At 44.0% G+C, this 17621-nt stretch overlaps 1 protein-coding gene across 1 annotated transcript in view; it reads left to right on the plus strand.

Moving 5' to 3' along the window:
- The first annotated feature begins 8576 nt into the window (after positions 1-8576).
- Positions 8577-17621, plus strand: part of LOC124803389 (serine protease easter-like) — an 82309-nt gene continuing 73264 nt past the window's right edge. The window contains exon 1 of the mRNA XM_047264576.1: positions 8577-8664. Within this exon, the coding sequence (XP_047120532.1) occupies positions 8583-8664 (82 nt within the window). The 5' untranslated portion in view covers positions 8577-8582. The remainder of the gene's footprint in view (positions 8665-17621) is intronic.

The raw sequence follows: 17621 nt of genomic DNA on the forward strand, positions 1-17621 counted from the left end.
CTTTCTTCGCGCTGGGGTCAAAAAAGTCTAGCATTGTACTCGAACCGGCTGCTGTGCTATATCCAGTAAGGAAGATAACTTAATACAACTCAGCGCTATAAAAAGAAGGGAGCAACGGTGCCGTCGTTGGTGGTGAAAACATGGTATAAAAACGTGATAGGAATGTCCTGCTGAGCGAGATGAACATGGAAGATGAAGGTGCTTTCAGTACCTTCACTACGATGTCATCATATTATCTTGAAAATTGGTTGCACCAGTTATATCAAATAACGACAAGCCGGCCGCTGTGGCCGAGCGGATCTAGGCGCTTCAGTCCGGATCCGCGCTGCTGCTACGGTCGCAGGTTCGAATCCTGCCTCGGGCATGGATGTTTGTGATGTCCTTAGGTTAGTTAGGTTTAAGTAGTTCTAAGTCTAGGAGACTGATGACCTCAGATGTCCCACAGTGCTTAGAGCCGTTTGAACCATTTGAAATAACGACACAAAATTCAGGAAACCGTTTCCGATGACCCATAGACAATATTAGTCTTCATTTCGATAACAGATGAATAGCCGCTCCAGTTTTTAGAAAGTTCTTTGATTTACTCCACGACCGACTTTGGCTTCCTATTGAATCCTTTTCAAATGGAATCTGAAACTGACAAAGCAACTGCAACCAAAGGTTGTACGTAATCAGACGAAAATATATCGGACTTCTTCAAGCCTCAAACGTCTACGATGTACATGTGCACACTGAAACAATGAATGAAAACTTGCCCCAAGGCCAGAATTCAATTCCGAGTCTCCTGCTCACGAAGCAGATGCGCTAGCTTCTACGCCAACCTGGCACAGTGGCTTTGCACAATTACACGGACTATCGTAGCCCGCCTTCCCCTCGAACCAAACTCTCTTTCACGCTTCAGAAGGCTTGGAGACCCAGGCTCGAATCCCTGCCTTGGTACAAATTTTCATTCATCACTTTAGTCTGTATATATACATGATAGTTGTAAATACTGATGTAATGAACATTTAAATAATTTGTGTAACAGGAATGTAGAAGTTACAACATAAAAAATACTTTACGTTTACACGTGTAAAGTATAACTACAAATAGAAGACAAAAGGGAAACAAAAACAAATCTCAAATTGTGCTGTTGTGATGCAAAGTCCAATGATTAAGAGAGTAAAAATCGTGAAAATTTAAAATTGATGTACCCTCCAAAATTGTAAGACAAATGGCCGGCCGGAGTGGCCAAGCGGTTCTAGGCGCTACAGCTTGGAACCGCGCGACCACTACGGTCGCAGGTTGAAATCCTGCCTCGGACATGGATGTGTGTGATGTCCTTAGGTTAGTTAGGTTTTAGTAGTTCTACGTTCTAGGGGACTGATGACCTCAGAAGTTGAGTCCCATAGTGCTCAGAGCCATTTGAACCATTTTTTGTAAGACAAATGGGAGTGTCATGGTTCCAAAATTTGAAGATTTTCATAAAATAAAAATGTACAGTATAAATTAAAAGCACTGGCATTCTTCAGCATTAAAATGAATTATATTTTGATATGATGGAAATTTTAAACTAAATTTTTTTACCGATGAATAGCTAAACTTAAGTAGGAGACGTAGCAAGTTATGTAACATATTACCTATTGGATGGAAATGAATGAAAATGCGGGAACATGTTGCCTGAGGTCTACCAGTCAAAGATGGACATCACATTGTGTGAGGTCAGCTTGCCTATAGCGCCGAATGGGGCTGACCCCCCAAAACGAGGAGGTGAAGGAACGGGAAAGGTATGTGTCAATCAGTAACAAATAGCGAAGCTCTGTGGTGATGTTCTTCATTACAAACTATCCGGGCGACAAGATTTGGATGATTTTACATGGAGAAGAATCATTAGGAAAATGGGAGGAGGGTGAAGTGTGACGTTCTCTTTCTCGAGAAGCGCGGTTGAGAACTGCTAGATGGGCGTTGGTGCACGTTGATGTGCTGCAATATATCATGTGCTCAATGGATTTAAGTCGGGAGAAGGGGCAGGCCAGGAGTCTGGTATTAGTCGCAACGTTGTTTCACTGGCAACGAGCGTCCTTTCATCTGCACTAACATGGCTACGGAAAATAGTTTTTGTTCTGGCAACTTGTTATTAACGTTAGCAATAGCTGCGAACAGAGTTGGGAAAAAGTTGAGGATGCTCAGTGTGGAACAGGACATAATGGATCTTATATCCTCAGGTGACAGTCTTATTTGGACCGATGTTACGGGCATGGGCATTCTGTACAGCATAGCGAACCCAAATTTGTTCGTATAGACTAAACATCAACAAGGAGAAATTGAATTAAGAATCATGGCGCGTCATAACCTGCAGTTAAATTAGGCGGTCTTCTAATCGAATAGCTCTTGTCCGCAGCTCGTGGTCGTGCGGTAGCGTTCTCGCTTCCCACGCCCGGGTTCCCGGGTTCGATTCCCGGCGGGGTCAGGGATTTTCTCTGCCTCGTGATGACTGGGTGTTGTGTGATGTCCGTAGGTTAGTTAGGTTTAAGTAGTTCTAAGTTCTAGGGAACTGATGACCATAGTGCTCAGAGCCATTTGAATCATTTAATCGAATAGCTTACGGAGCTCAAATGCTTAGAATAGTCTGCGCAACAATAGTCTCAGAACAAGCCTATTATAGGATAGATCGAACAACGACCACATACGAGTACATCTCGTTAAAAGCTTTGTGCGTCAGGTGAAACATGAATGTATTAGTAAAACGTAGATCATGGATCTCCTTCGTGCTATTTTAACTTGGAAAACATGGACGCCTCTTGGGCCAGAAAAAACATATATCACAGATGGACACTTCCATCACCTTGTGAAAGATGTTTAATATAGCATACTGTGGTAACAGAAGAAATATTGAATTTAATTGATGAAAGGAGAAAATATAAAAATGCAGTAAGTGAAACAGGCAAAAAGGAATACAAACGTCTCAAAAATGAGATCGACAGGAAGTGCAAAATGGCTAAGCAGGGATGGCTAGAGGACAAATGTAAGGATGTAGAGGCCTATCTCACTAGGGGTAAGATAGATACTGCCTACAGGAAAATTAAAGAGACCTTTGGAGATAAGAGAACGACTTGTATGAATATCAAGAGCTCAGATGGAAACCCAGTTCTAAGCAAAGAAGGGAAAGCAGAAAGGTGGAAGGAGTATATAGAGTGTCTATACAAGGGCGATGTACTTGAGGACAATATTATGGAAATGGAAGAGGATGTAGATGAAGATGAAATGGGAGATATGATACTGCGTGAAGAGTTTGACAGAGCACTGAAAGACCTGAGTCGAAACAAGGCCCCCGGAGTAGACAATATTCCATTGGAACTACTGACGGCCGTGGGAGAGCCAGTCCTGACAAAACTCTACCATCTGGTGAGCAAGATGTATGAAACAGGCGAAATACCCTCAGACTTCAAGAAGAATATAATAATTCCAATCCCAAAGAAAGCAGGTGTTGACAGATGTGAAAATTACCGAACTATCAGCTTAATAAGTCACAGCTGCAAAATACTAACACGAATTCTTTACAGACGAATGGAAAAGCTAGTAGAAGCCAACCTCGGGGAAGATCAGTTTGGATTCCGTAGAAACACTGGAACACGTGAGGCAATACTGACCTTACGACTTATCTTAGAAGAAAGATTAAGGAAAGGCAAACCTACGTTTCTAGCATTTGTAGACTTAGGGAAAGCTTTTGACAATGTTGACTGGAATACTCTCTTTCAAATTCTAAAGGTGGCAGGGGTAAAATACAGGGAGCGAAAGGCTATTTACAATTTGTACAGAAACCAGATGGCAGTTATAAGAGTCGAGGGACATGAAAGGGAAGCAGTGGTTGGGAAGGGAGTAAGACAGGGTTGTAGCCTCTCCCCGATGTTGTTCAATCTGTATATTGAGCAAGCAGTAAAGGAAACAAAAGAAAAATTCGGAGTAGGTATTAAAATTCATGGAGAAGAAATAAAAACTTTGAGGTTCGCCGATGACATTGTAATTCTGTCAGAGACAGCCAAGGACTTGGAAGAGCAGTTGAATGGAATGGACAGTGTCTTGAAAGGAGGATATAAGATGAACATCAACAAAAGCAAAACAAGGATAATGGAATGTAGTCTAATTAAGTCGGGTGATGCTGAGGGAATTAGATTAGGAAATGAGGCACTTAAAGTAGTAAAGGAGTTTTGCTATTTGGGGAGCAAAATAACTGATGATGGTCGAAGTAGAGAGGATATAAAATGTAGGCTGGCAATGGCAAGGAAAGCGTTTCTGAAGAAGAGAAATTTGTTAACATCCAGTATTGATTTAAGTGTCAGGAAGTCATTTCTGAAAGTATTCGTATGGAGTGTAGCCATGTATGGAAGTGAAACATGGACGATAAATAGTTTGGACAAGAAGAGAATAGAAGCTCTCGAAATGTGGTGCTACAGAAGAATGCTGAAGATTAGATGGGTAGATCACATAACTAATGAGGAGGTATTGAATAGGATTGGGGAGAAGAGAAGTTTGTGGCACAACTTGACCAGAAGAAGGGATCGGTTGGTAGGACATGTTCTGAGGCATCAAGGGATCACCAATTTAGTATTGGAGGGCAGCGTGGAGGGTAAAAATCGTAGAGGGAGACCAAGAGATGAATACACTAAGCAGATTCAGAAGGATGTAGGTTGCAGTAGGTACTGGGAGATGAAAAAGCTTGCACAGGATAGAGTAGCATGGAGAGCTGCATCAAACCAGTCTCAGGACTGAAGACCACAACAACAACAACAACTGTGGTTACATCATAATCAAAGTCAGATTCAGAAACATTGCACTGTCGAAGAGCAGCGACGAAAATGTCGACAACAACGATTAGTAATGTGTGGATGATAGCCAGGATCACAAGGAAAATGAGGTTGTCGTACGGGATGTCTGTAGCCACTGGAATACAGTGTAAACCCTAACTCAACAACCAAAATATCAGAGGTTGTTCCTTAATACCTTCTCAGTAGTTTGGTGTAAGGCACCGATGCTCTCCAGTGCCTCGTTACAATGTAATGGTATTTCGCTTGATTTCTTATTCTCATATAAATGGTGATCACAGTTCATGTTACACCCTTACCTCAAATTGATACATTTATCAGTCTCCATCATCCTTGAAAGTTTTTAACGTCCTCACGAAATTACCCTGTGTATACATACATTTACAGGCTTCGGCGCCTATGAGTTTGACGCTGTGTAGCGTCATTGGATGGCGTTTTTGCACATGGGTTCCTATATAAAACTTGGTCTGCTAACTCCCTCTTAAAACCTCTATAACTGTGTAACATGAATTGTGGAACACCCTGTATATTTCTTATCTATATTCGCTGGAAATATTTGCTGAACAGTACACATGTCAACGGTATATGATGCGAGTTGTGTTGGTAAAGAAACTTGTTCCATTCAGTCACTTTGTTTGCTGAAGACATCTGACACACATACACACTTCAGCCTTCTGCTTGAAGTTTCTTTCGATACTGCTCGGCTCTATCTCGGATCTGTTTTTCCTGCTGTGTTAGTTGTAGGTTAACAGTGATGCACAGAAGTATGAATAAATTTGATGATAGTGAGTTGACCAATAAGTACATCGTATATGGGTTAACTGTCAGAACAGACTGAATACAGTGTGGTAAAAAATATACTCCCATTATCTGAGGATTGTTAAATTTCTCAGTGGTTTGTGTTGTACAATCTGGTGATTACATATTACAGGCTTTTTCACTATTTTGAAAGTGTTTTTACAGAAACGAAGGAAATTAGTTTAACAAATTGAGCCTTTAAGTCATAATAACTTTCTTAATCTGCAACGAGCCAAAGGGGACGACGAGTCCCTTGTACCAAAATAATCGGAAAATATCCCTGAATAATATCCGAAATTTATCGGAATTTGGATTCGGCACGTATACGGCGGCGTTCTATGAACAAGCTCAGCCTCACTTCCACTCATAAATATCGAGGAAAAATCAGATTGCCCGCATCTCGTGGTCGTGTGGTAGCGTTCTCGCTTCCCACGCCCGGATTCCCGGGTTCGATTCCCGGCGCGGTCAGGGATTTTCTCTGCCTCGTGATGGCTGGGTGTTGTGTGATGTCCTTAGGTTAGTTAGGTTTAAGTAGTTCTAAGTTCTAGGGGACTGATGATCATAGATGTTAAGTCCCATAGTGCTCAGTGCCATTTGAACCATTTGAAAAATCAGATTTGTGTCTGCTTCGCGGGTAACTTTCGGTGCTAGCATATCCAGGACATTCCTCTTAGGATTGTGATGCGAAAACTTGACAATCTAGTAAGTGGGTATCTCTGCCCGCTAGAAATTTATTCAAGAAACTAGCACGACGTGGAGTACCTAGAGTATATCACTGCAGTTCCCAGACTGCAGTCTGATTGTGTAGTTACTGGACGCTGTACACATTTGTATCCACATGTGAACAGATACTCCGCAGCCCACCGTATGGTCCATGGTGGAGGATACATTGCACCACTACTAGTCATTAGTATTCCTGTTCCATTCGCATAGGACTGTTGTTCAAATGGCTCAAATGGCTCTGAGCACTATGGGACTTAACTTTTGAGGTCATCAGTCCCCTAGAACTTAGAACTACTTAAACCTAACTAACCTAAGGACATCACACACATCCATGCCCGAGGCAGGATTCGAACCTGCGACCGTAGCGGTAGCGCGGTTCCAGACTGTAGCGTCTAGAACCGCTCGGCCACTCCGGCCGGCCATAGGACTGTTGTTCTAATACTGCCACCACATACCTTTCATTGTAACCTGTAGAGGCCGCTTGTCATACAGAGGATGGCATGAGCGAAATCCATCTGAGTCACAGGATGGGAAGCCGATTCATTTAATGTGTGTCCATATGAGAGCATCGCTCGCCATTGACGATGTTCTGTATGCCACCTGCGATGGAATATATCACAGCCGCTGTACGGTGAACTTTGTATCCACATCATTGTGGCATGTGTCACAAAACGTCATTAAACGAACGATATAGCACCGCAGCTCATGGTAGCTCTTAGGATAAAATATTAGTTATTCTCTTAAAAAAGGGTAGAGCGGTTGACACTACAACGCTGATTTAAGTCTTTGTAATGAAGAGGATGTACCAGTCGGATGTATTTAATAAGCGCGGTAACATGGGCAGACGTGGACGCATCACAGAATGACTGAAAGGAGGGCTCGTGAGCCGGCCGCTGTGGCCGAGTGGTTCTAGGCGCTTCAGTCCGGAGCCGCGCTGCTGCTGCGGTGGCAGGTTCGAATCCTGACTCGGGCATGGATGTGTGTGTTTTGTCCTTAGGTTAGTTAGGTTTAAGTAGTTCTAAGTTCTAGGGGACTGATGACCTCAGATGTTAAGTCCCATAATGCTTAGAGCCATTTGAACCATTTGAGGGATCGTGACAATGACCACACCGAGAATGAAGTTGCTCGATTGGTTGGTTTATGAGCGCGCATACTGTCCGGCGAGTGTACAAGGAATGGTGTACCACACATAGCCATGTGACACAGCGTAAGGGACAATAGTCGTAGAAAGAGCTTAACTGACAGGGATCGGAAACGATTCTTACCACTTCTCAATGACACAGTGAATCGAGGTGTAAATAAGTTCCCTAGCGAACATTGCGAAAGAAACTGAATGCAATAGACTTTTGGAGTAGAATACCTCGCGAAAGGTCATTGCTCACTGCGGCACATACTCTAAAGCAGCACTTCTTCAAGGGCAAAACCAACACTGGAACTGGACAGCAGCTGCTGGAGGCATGTAGTTTGGTTCCCGAGTCTCGATTGTGCCTCTTTTCAAACTACGTATGTAAGGCGTCATTTAGACTGTCAGTGGACGAGACATTTAACATGCAGTGTGTGGATAGTGTGATACAGGCTAGAGGTGGTACTGCGATATTTTGGGGGCTTTTATCGTACCGTGACTTGGACGCCTCATTTATGTTACGGTGACAATGAACCAGGATGTTCATTTCAACATTTGTGTGGCCAAATGTTGCTCTTTCTTCTACACCTTCACGATCAGTACGGAGTGGGCGCTCCTGTCTTCCATGATAACAACCGCAGTGTTCGCAGTGCTGAACGCATATATTCCTGGTTTGACGAAGATTCACGACGCCTATAGCATGTCGACACTCCCTTGAAACCACTCGATATTAATTTGAATTGCTCTGACGTGCAACAATCCACATCCCCGCAATTATAATAATAAATGACCGTCTTCAGCTACATAGGGCGTACTTGAAGAAACTCGTGGACCTTTTTCCTCGCCGAGTTGAGGTCATTAGCAAGACTGGAGGTGATGTTACAACATATTAGCGTGATGGCCCCTGGGGATGAGTAATATTTTACCCAGTACACTTATCACTGCAATAGCCTATCGTGTTGTCCAGGTCTGGAATGCGCCCGCGGCGTTGCGTGAGATTGCCCCTGAGGGCGATGAGTCGGGGAGTGCCCGGAGCTACTGTTTTGGCGTAGGGAGAGCGGGCAGCGATCGGCCCTCATTTAACGGAGCGCTCGGCAGCCGGCAGCCAGTGCGTCTCCAGAGCTCGCAGTGCAACCATGGCCAGACGAGGAGCATCACTGGCCTACTGCGCGTGCGCACTCGCCTCCTTCGCAGCGTTCGCCACCACTGCAAGTGCCCGTGAGTACACTGTCATCGCCTAGTTCACGGTGGCGTGGCCCTCACATTCAGCTCGAAACTATGCCGCTGTTGATTGATGTCCATTGTGGTTGATCTGCTATACGTAAACAGATTCGTGAAGCTGCAACTTGATATTAACAAAACTCAGATAAGAACACAGGAACAGTTGTGAAATTGTACGTTTGACGTTGTAGTGTCCGAGGAGTAGAAATGTAAACCAATTCGTATGTAGATACACCTACGATTACAACATATACTATGTTTTAAATTTACACATCACAGCAAATTGACTGTGAGGACTGGAGCTTTCGAATAGTTTCATTTAGTGTCGTGAAACTTATCTTACTATTTACAGTGCTAATGTTTTTCAGTCTTATGTTACCGCCTCTGTACCTATCCAAAATGTATTTAATTATTGCTTCTCACTGTTCTGGAAAACTGTACGTAAAGAAACATAAACGTTAAGCTTCGAGGGGTGTTTAGTTGGACCTGATGGACGCCAGCACCACCTGTTGGTCCAAAGTACAGCTCACACACAACGAACTTCATGTTTTAATAAAACTGTTTTCAGTTTTTCACTCTTCAGGTAATCTAGTTGCAGAGGAAAAATCAATGTAGAAAAACATTTCAAATGCAGCTGGGTCATAATTTTTTTGTGTAGCTACAGTAATCGTTCAAGTCAAACGTTCTTATATCTTATAGACATTACCACATTTATATTTTGTAACGACCAACCTCATAAAAATAAGCTTAACATGGTGCAGAGCAGAAGTGGAAAATCAAAAGAGTTAGGCACTGCAGTTGTGACTGGTTTCATCGAGTTATCGACCAAATTTGCTAGGAGAGTGAACATGTTACATTAACCGTAGTACGTAAAGTTCCTTACTCAGTATCGTGTGTAATGAACACCGAAAAGCCGCACATGTCATTGTACGAGTATAGCGATTTCGGGCAGCTCGTCTTAACCGTAACTAACACTACTTCGTACCTGTGCCCTAGCAGATGACAGGGAGATATTTGTTACACCTACTTCGACTCTGCAGGCTGTGAACAGTACGGTGTTCTTCCTGTTTACGCCGTTTGTGGTTGTGTATTATTTGGTTACCTACACTAGAATATTTTGAGATGTGAAGATGGCAGCAGCCGAAACCGGTAATTGTGAGTTGTACAACGCATGTGATCAAGCGGGACCTTTACAAATAAAGTGCCACAACATGATCGCGGATTCATTTGCAGTCTTTGTCTTCAATTGATAAATGTGTAATAGAAATCATAGTGCAAAATGTCTGTGTGTATTCATTTAGAATGCTACTAACGAGCCACGAAATGGATGAAACATCAGAAAAAAATTACAGTAAGGAAGTTTCCCGTATGAGAAAAAATGTTACCTGTAAGATTAGTTTGCAGTAATCCTCTGAATTACTTACGTCTTTAGCCAGTAGGAGGATCCTTCCACGCTGATCAATGGTAGTAGACCAACCTGCGTGGAATATTGTAATTGTGTGGCAGTTAGGGACCAATGCGATGTAGATAAAGATTCATTCTGCATAGCAGACGCAAAAAACGGAGCCATTGATCCAAGTTGCACGTCTTGCCTCCAGTCTGTTTGAGTGAGGGCGGTCTGGCTGGTTAACGACCGTAGGAAGTCTCGGGGAATCCTTTACTTTTGCGCTTTTAGAACGCTGCTACTGAAATAAAACTGATGTCAGCTAAAAGATGAATTTGACAGATCAACCACTATGCATAAATAATTTCAAAGCCGTTCCGTAAATGATGCCAAATCAAAACCCTCTGTGGGAAAATTACGAATTCATAATCTTAAAATACAGAAATTAGTTCTCGTTATTAGCGGAAGAGTCGGTGACAGCATCTCATTAAACGTTGTTTGTTATCAAAATCGTTTCTATTTGTTGTGAATAGCGCAAATAAAGTCGAAACGATGTTAGTATTACTATCAAAACTTTTTATATGCACATAAATGGCGCGGAAGTATCAACAATGATCGTTCTGTGAAACACCCAGACGGATCCTTAAGAGTTTTTAGTGCGACCTATTCACTCTATTTGCTAGCTTTTTATGTTTTCCATCTAAAATTTCATATGATAGCCCTTGACAGTTCAGAAACGCGTGTAAAGTGTTAGGTGCTATGAGGCATGATGTGTAACTACGTCAAATAACCAAAGATCGACAATTAAAGCTGCAAGGTCAGAGCCCTGCTTGTGACCTTTAAATGAATCCGTGAGATTTCCCCTCTGCTTTTCAGAACTGTAACGTGACCCCCACACAGTATGTGTAAGAAGTCTTTAGTAATATTTACTTTTCGTTTGGCAGCGGATTCGCAATTGGCGCATTACTATTTCCTTCAACAAGGGAACCTCCCCATCGCACTCCCCTCAGATTTAGTGGTAAGATGAGCCATTGAATAGCCAGACAAAAACTGAACACAGATCAAGCACGAAAGAAGGTGTACTGAACTGTGGAAAAAAATAAGTAAAACAGAAGCAGTGAATGGTCCAAAATCAATACGTGCAACATCGAGCAACTGCGCTTGCCCGTGGCGTCGTAGTTATCTGGTCACAGTGTTTGACTGCGAAGGGGTTATATCCGGGTCCAAATCCTCCTGCCTTATTTTTTTCACAAAATTATGAACTGTTCGCCCGGTCATTGACATGTCTGTTTTCTGTGTTCAAATTTGTGTCTGTGTCGTCGTGTAACGTTCGTTTGCAACAGAGACATCTAACGAAGGGACCTCCAGACGTACTTACCTGTTATTTGTTCCATACAAGTACTGCGTGTAGTCCGCAGCTCGTGGTCGTGCGGTAGCGTTCTCGCTTCCCACGCCCGGGTTCCCGGGTTCGATTCCCCGCGGGGTCAGGGATTTTATTTGCCTCGTGATGACTGGGTGTTGTGTGATGTCCTTAGGTTAGTTCGGTTTAAGTAGTTCTAAGTTCTAGGGGACTGATGACCATAGATGTTAAGTCTCATAGTGCTCAGAGCCATTTTACTGCGTGTAATGCCTACTGCGTTCCGTTTTGGAAATTTTGACCCTTGAATTCCTTCATTGTAACACGTTTCATACCCGTTTGTTTGTTGTTTTGATTTCTGCGAGATTTCTATGTGGCATCTCGCCTGCTCTCACTATTCATCAAATTTACTTGCGACGCTAATGTATTCTTACCACAAAACTCATATTCTGTAACTAATGTTTGCATGACAGCTGCTAGAAAAACAGAAGAAGAACAGACACGTCAATGGCCGGACGGACAATTCGTAAATTTGTGGAAAAAAAGCACGAGGGAGATTTGAACACGTGTCTCCCGCGTCGCAGTCCGAAACAGTGACAACACAAGTCGATTTGCAAGCAGTTCGATGTTGCACATCTTGAGCTTGACCGTTCACTGCTTCTATTTTGCTTCTTTTTTCGCACTTCAGTACAGCCTTCCACTGGCCCATTTTACCACTATATCTGAGGTGGTGCGACGGGGAGTTTCCCTTGTGCGTACCTTTGTCTTCGCACACTTCCATTGAAGTGAAAGAAGTCAGTTTTTAGAAAGGTATGTAATTTCAGTGTGTTAACACTAATAATTAAAACAGCAAGTACTCATAAAGCACGGTGCAGTGTTCTGGGACAGAAGACTTCTTCACAGCTGAAACAGTAGCGCGCGTTACAAGAGCTAACGGCAGACGTCAGAGCATGCGTAACAGTTTTCGCCGCGGCCAGATATGGAAAGTAGTTTCTAGTAAACCGTTATGGGGCAGTGTGGCACAAACGATATGCTTTTCTCAACAGCTCCGCTAGGTAACCTGTGAATGCACGGTGTTCATCCAGCCTGTATCAATGTTTCGATAAATCTATCAGAACGTCATTTCCAGATATAAATCTAAAACTACGCCCGAACAGGCCATGAAGGCCGAACAGTACAGAGCGGCCGCCGTGTCATTCTCAGACCACAGGCGTCACTGGATGCGGATATGGGGGAGTATGTGGTCAGAACACAGCTCCCCCTGTCGTACGTCAGTTTACCATACCAGAGCCGCTATGTTTCAATCAAGTAGCTCCTCAGTTTGCCTCACAAGAGCAGAGTGCAAACCACTTGCCAAGCGTTCGGCAGACCAGATGGTCACTCATTCAAGTGCTAGCCCAGCCCAACTGTGCTTGACTTCAGTGATCTAACAGGAACAGATGTTACCAATGCGGCAATACCTTCGGCATCTCCAGATATAGGCATGGTATTTAAATACTCTGGGAAGGGGTTAAGGAAACTCCAATCGATATACAAAATACTAAAGGATATTTCTTGCAGGAACATCCTACGGTTTTCATTTAGATGTATTTCCTCCTACTCTTACATCACTATCATGCAAATAATGGGTGAAAGTGTTTTTTAACAGTGTGTTTGGAGATTTCCGCTACAAACTTCTAGGATTTGTAGAGCGGACTGAGTATATAATATTTTGAATAGGAGCCCTGACGGTTTGAGTGTTCAACTCATCCACTTCTGTTTGGGGAATTGAATTAGGCGTGACGCAGTACAATTGTTACGTAAAAATTTGAAACGGAACGTAACGAAATATCCGTTTCACTTAAACACATTTGTTTGTATTAACATTCAAACATTGCGCACTTACATTACTCCGAAACAAAAAAGAATCCAGCATACTTTACGTACAACACAATACTGATACATTACAACAGCGACTCGATGTGGCGACCACCAACATTGTTACAGACTTTCGAAGCATGTTCTGGTACACACTCTCCATCCCAGCTGATGTCTTTTAAGTTTCTAGTGCAGCGGCCAGAGCTCGTGCGAGCAGATCTTCCTCATCTCTAAAGTGACATTAAGTGACATCAGGTGACCGTCTGACGTAGTATACGTCATTCTACCTACCCTGTTGCACACCAGGAAAGGCAGCTCTCAGACTTTACTCATTTACTCAGCAGACGTGGAGGTGTTACTCATATAAACTGAAATCGTCCTGGAACGACGATGGGTTCCTATTCAAAATATTACCTACTTAATCCCCTCTATATGTTCTAGAAGTTTGTAAGGGATATTTACGAACACCCTACATACGTATTAGGAAGACAGATAAAAACGGTCAAATCGGTCGTGAAAAATACATGCCGCTAGTGTCACGTTTAAACTGCCTTGTGTTCGCGACATATCCTTTAAGTCAACATAAGACCACTGATTGGTTACATTGCGATTTTAGCGATTCTTCAGGGCGATGTATTTACAATTTTACTTCCTAAATATCTTTCCTTATTTAGGTGAAAACGCTTGTTTATGAGATCATAAATTCATCTTGTAACTGATAAGCGTTTTTTTTCCGCTATTGGTTTTTACGTTCCTTCTTAAGATGCGACCGATTGGTACATTCCACTACCAACATGCTACATACACTCCTGGAAATTGAAATAAGAACACCGTGAATTCATTGTCCCAGGAAGGGGAAACTTTATTGACACATTCCTGGGGTCAGATACATCACATGATCACACTGACAGAACCACAGGCACATAGACACAGGCAACAGAGCATGCACAATGTCGGCACTAGTAAAGTGTATATCCACCTTTCGCAGCAATGCAGGCTGCTATTCTCCCATGGAGACGATCGTACAGATGCTGGATGTAGTCCTGTGGAATGGCTTGCCATGCCATTTCCACCTGGCGCCTCAGTTGGGCCAGCGTTCGTGCTGGACGTGCAGACCACGTGAGACGACGCTTCATCCAGTCCCAAACATGCTCAATGGGGGACAGATCCGGAGATCTTGCTGGCCAGGGTAGTTGACTTACACCTTCTAGAGCACGTTGGGTGGCACGGGATACATGCGGACGTGCATTGTCCTGTTGGAACAGCAAGTTCCCTTGCTGGTCTAGGAATGGTAGAACGATGGGTTCGATGACGGTTTGGATGTACCGTGCACTATTCAGCGTCCCCTCGACGATCACCAGTGGTGTACGGCCAGTGTAGGAGATCGCTCCCCACACCATGATGCCGGGTGTTGGCCCTGTGTGCCTCGGTCGTATGCAGTCCTGATTGTGGCGCTCACCTGCACGGCGCCAAACACGCATACGATCATCATTGGCACCAAGGCAGAAGCGACTCTCATCGCTGAAGACGACACGTCTCCATTCGTCCCTCCATTCACGCCTGTCGCGACACCACTGGAGGCGGGCTGCACGATGTTGGGGCGTGAGCGGAAGACGGCCTAACGGTGTGCGGGACTGTAGCCCAGCTTCATGGAGACGGTTGCGAATGGTCCTCGCCGATACCCCAGGAGCAACAGTGTCCCTAATTTGCTGGGAAGTGGCGGTGCGGTCCCCTACGGCACTGCGTAGGATCCTACGGTCTTGGCGTGCATCCGTGCGTCGCTGCGGTCCGGACCCAGGTCGACGGGCACGTGCACCTTCCGCCGACCACTGGCGACAACATCGATGTACTGTGAGGACCTCACGCCCCACGTGTTGAGCAGTTCGGCGGTACGTCCACCCGGCCTCCCGCATGCCCACTATACGCCCTCGCTCAAAGTCCGTCAACTGCACATACGGTTCACGTCCACGCTGTCGCGGCATGCTACCAGTGTTAAAGACTGCGATGGAGCTCCGTATGCCACGGCAAACTGGCTGACACTGACGGCGGCGGTGCACAAATGCTGCGCAGCTAGCGCCATTCGACGGCCAACACCGCGGTTCCTGGTGTGTCCGCTGTGCCGTGCGTGTGATCATTGCTTGTACAGCCCTCTCGCAGTGTCCGGAGCAAGTATGGTGGGTCTGACACACCGGTGTCAATGTGTTCTTTTTTCCATTTCCAGGAGTGTATTTTCATATAAACTTAAATACTGAAAACCACTTTAAAAATGAAGTACGGAGTACAGATATCAGAGAAGGTTAGGTTGTGTTTACCCCATAACTAATAATTCTCACGTGAGTGCGACCATGTTAAAAATGAGTCTTATTTTTATAAGACTATAGATTGTCTGCCAGCTCATCTATTTTCTGCAGTGTTAATAATGTCCTTTTAAGTTTTTACGTTCTTTTTCGTAGCACTTCTGGTGCCTGAATCTTCAAGTCATTAATTTCGAGAATACTGGAACAAATAAGACACTTTGTCCACATTATGTTTGCATTATGTACAGGAGGTCCGTCCTGAATCTTTATGCGGTTTACCTTTCTATCTCCTGAACCGAGTAAGTTAAACGTTGTTAATTCTCTGGTCGCAAATGGATGATAGATATATTTTCTTTTAATTTGAGTTTAGTTTCCAGATGTAACAAACTCGAAAAGTTGAGGGAGTTATACATCCAGTGATGGAGCGGTAGCTAAACTATTATACCAGTGATATTAACATAATTATAGTCAGATGTGAAGCAGACTTAATTTGCTTACAAATTCGAACCTTTTGGATGATTTCACTGCACAGAGAAGAAAGAGAAAAAAAGCAGTATACTAAGATTTTAAGCTAAACGAAGACGCAAAAGGGTTTAAGAATTTCTTTTAACTTAAAAATTTCACGTTTTGAAAGTTACCCTGTAATCAGATTCCGACAGGCAATCTACAGGCGTAAACTATTTTAAATCACGATTCGAATTTGTTCAAGGGATATAACTATTAATTAGTCTACATGCAGCATACGCACTACCAATGCAGTTCCTTAACTCATCAGAAACAGTAGCGGCACACGGGTATTTCTCAGCAGTGTCAGAGGAGCGACAAGACCTCGGTACGTCTGCCTCGTTACCCGCGGCATTTTGATCCCGTGTTTCTGTTCCTAGCAGTCACTTGCAATTCGTGTTCATCACTTGTCGTTTCTTGCATCACATCTGCTTAAGGTGTGTGTGTGTGTGTGTGTGTGTGTGTGTGTGTGTGTGTGTGTGTGTTTATGTGTGTGTGTCACAGACGTTAGCTGTTCTTGTAACTATAAGCTGACAAGAACTATTCGAAATAATGCGAACTCTGAAACGGTAGCAGCAGAGATAAGCTATGTTGATGGATGGATAACCATGCTTAAAAGTATAATACCTATGTATACACTACTGGCCATTAAAATTGCTACACCACGAAGATGACGTGCTATAGACGCGAAATTTAACTGACCGGAAGAAGATGCTGTGATATGCAAATGATTAGCTTTTCAGAGCATTCACACAAGGTTGGAGCCGGTGGCGACGCCTACAACGTGCTGACATGAGGAAAGTTTCCAACCGATTTCTCATACACCAACCGCAGTTGACAGGCGTTGCCTGGTGAAACGTTGCTGTGATGCCTCGTGTAAGGACGAGAAATGCGTACCATCACGTTTCCGACTTTGATAAAGGTCGGATTGTAACCTATCGCGATTGCGGTTTATCGTATCGCGACATTACTGCTCGCGTTGGTCGAAATCCAATGACTGTTAGCAGAATATGGAATTGGTGGGTTCAGGAAGGTAATACGGAACGCCGTGCTGGATCCCAACGGCCTCGTATCACTAGCAGTCGAGATGACAGGCATCTTATCCGCATGGCTGTAACGGATCGTGCAGCCACGTCTCGCTACCTGAGACAACAACCATCTGCACGAACAGTTCGACGACGTTTGCAACAGCATGAGCTATCAGCTCGGAGACCATGGCTGCGGTTACCCTTGACGCTTCATCACAGACAGGAGCGCCTGCGATGGTGTACTCAACGACGAAACTGGGTGCAAGAATGGCAAAACGTCATTTTTTCGGATGAATCCAGGTTCTGTTTACAGCATCATGATGGTCGCATCCGTGTTTGGCGATAGCGTGGTGAACGCACATTGGAAGCGTGTATTCGTCATCGCCATACTGGCGTATCACCCAGCGTGATTGTATGCGGTGCCATTGGTTACACGTCTGGGTCATCTCTTGTTCGCATTGACGGCACTTTGAACAGTGGACTTTACATTTCAAATGTGTTACGACCTGTGACTCTACCCTTCATTC

This window comes from Schistocerca piceifrons, chromosome 1 (genome assembly GCF_021461385.2).
Source record: "Schistocerca piceifrons isolate TAMUIC-IGC-003096 chromosome 1, iqSchPice1.1, whole genome shotgun sequence".
NCBI lineage: Eukaryota > Metazoa > Arthropoda > Insecta > Orthoptera > Acrididae > Schistocerca > Schistocerca piceifrons.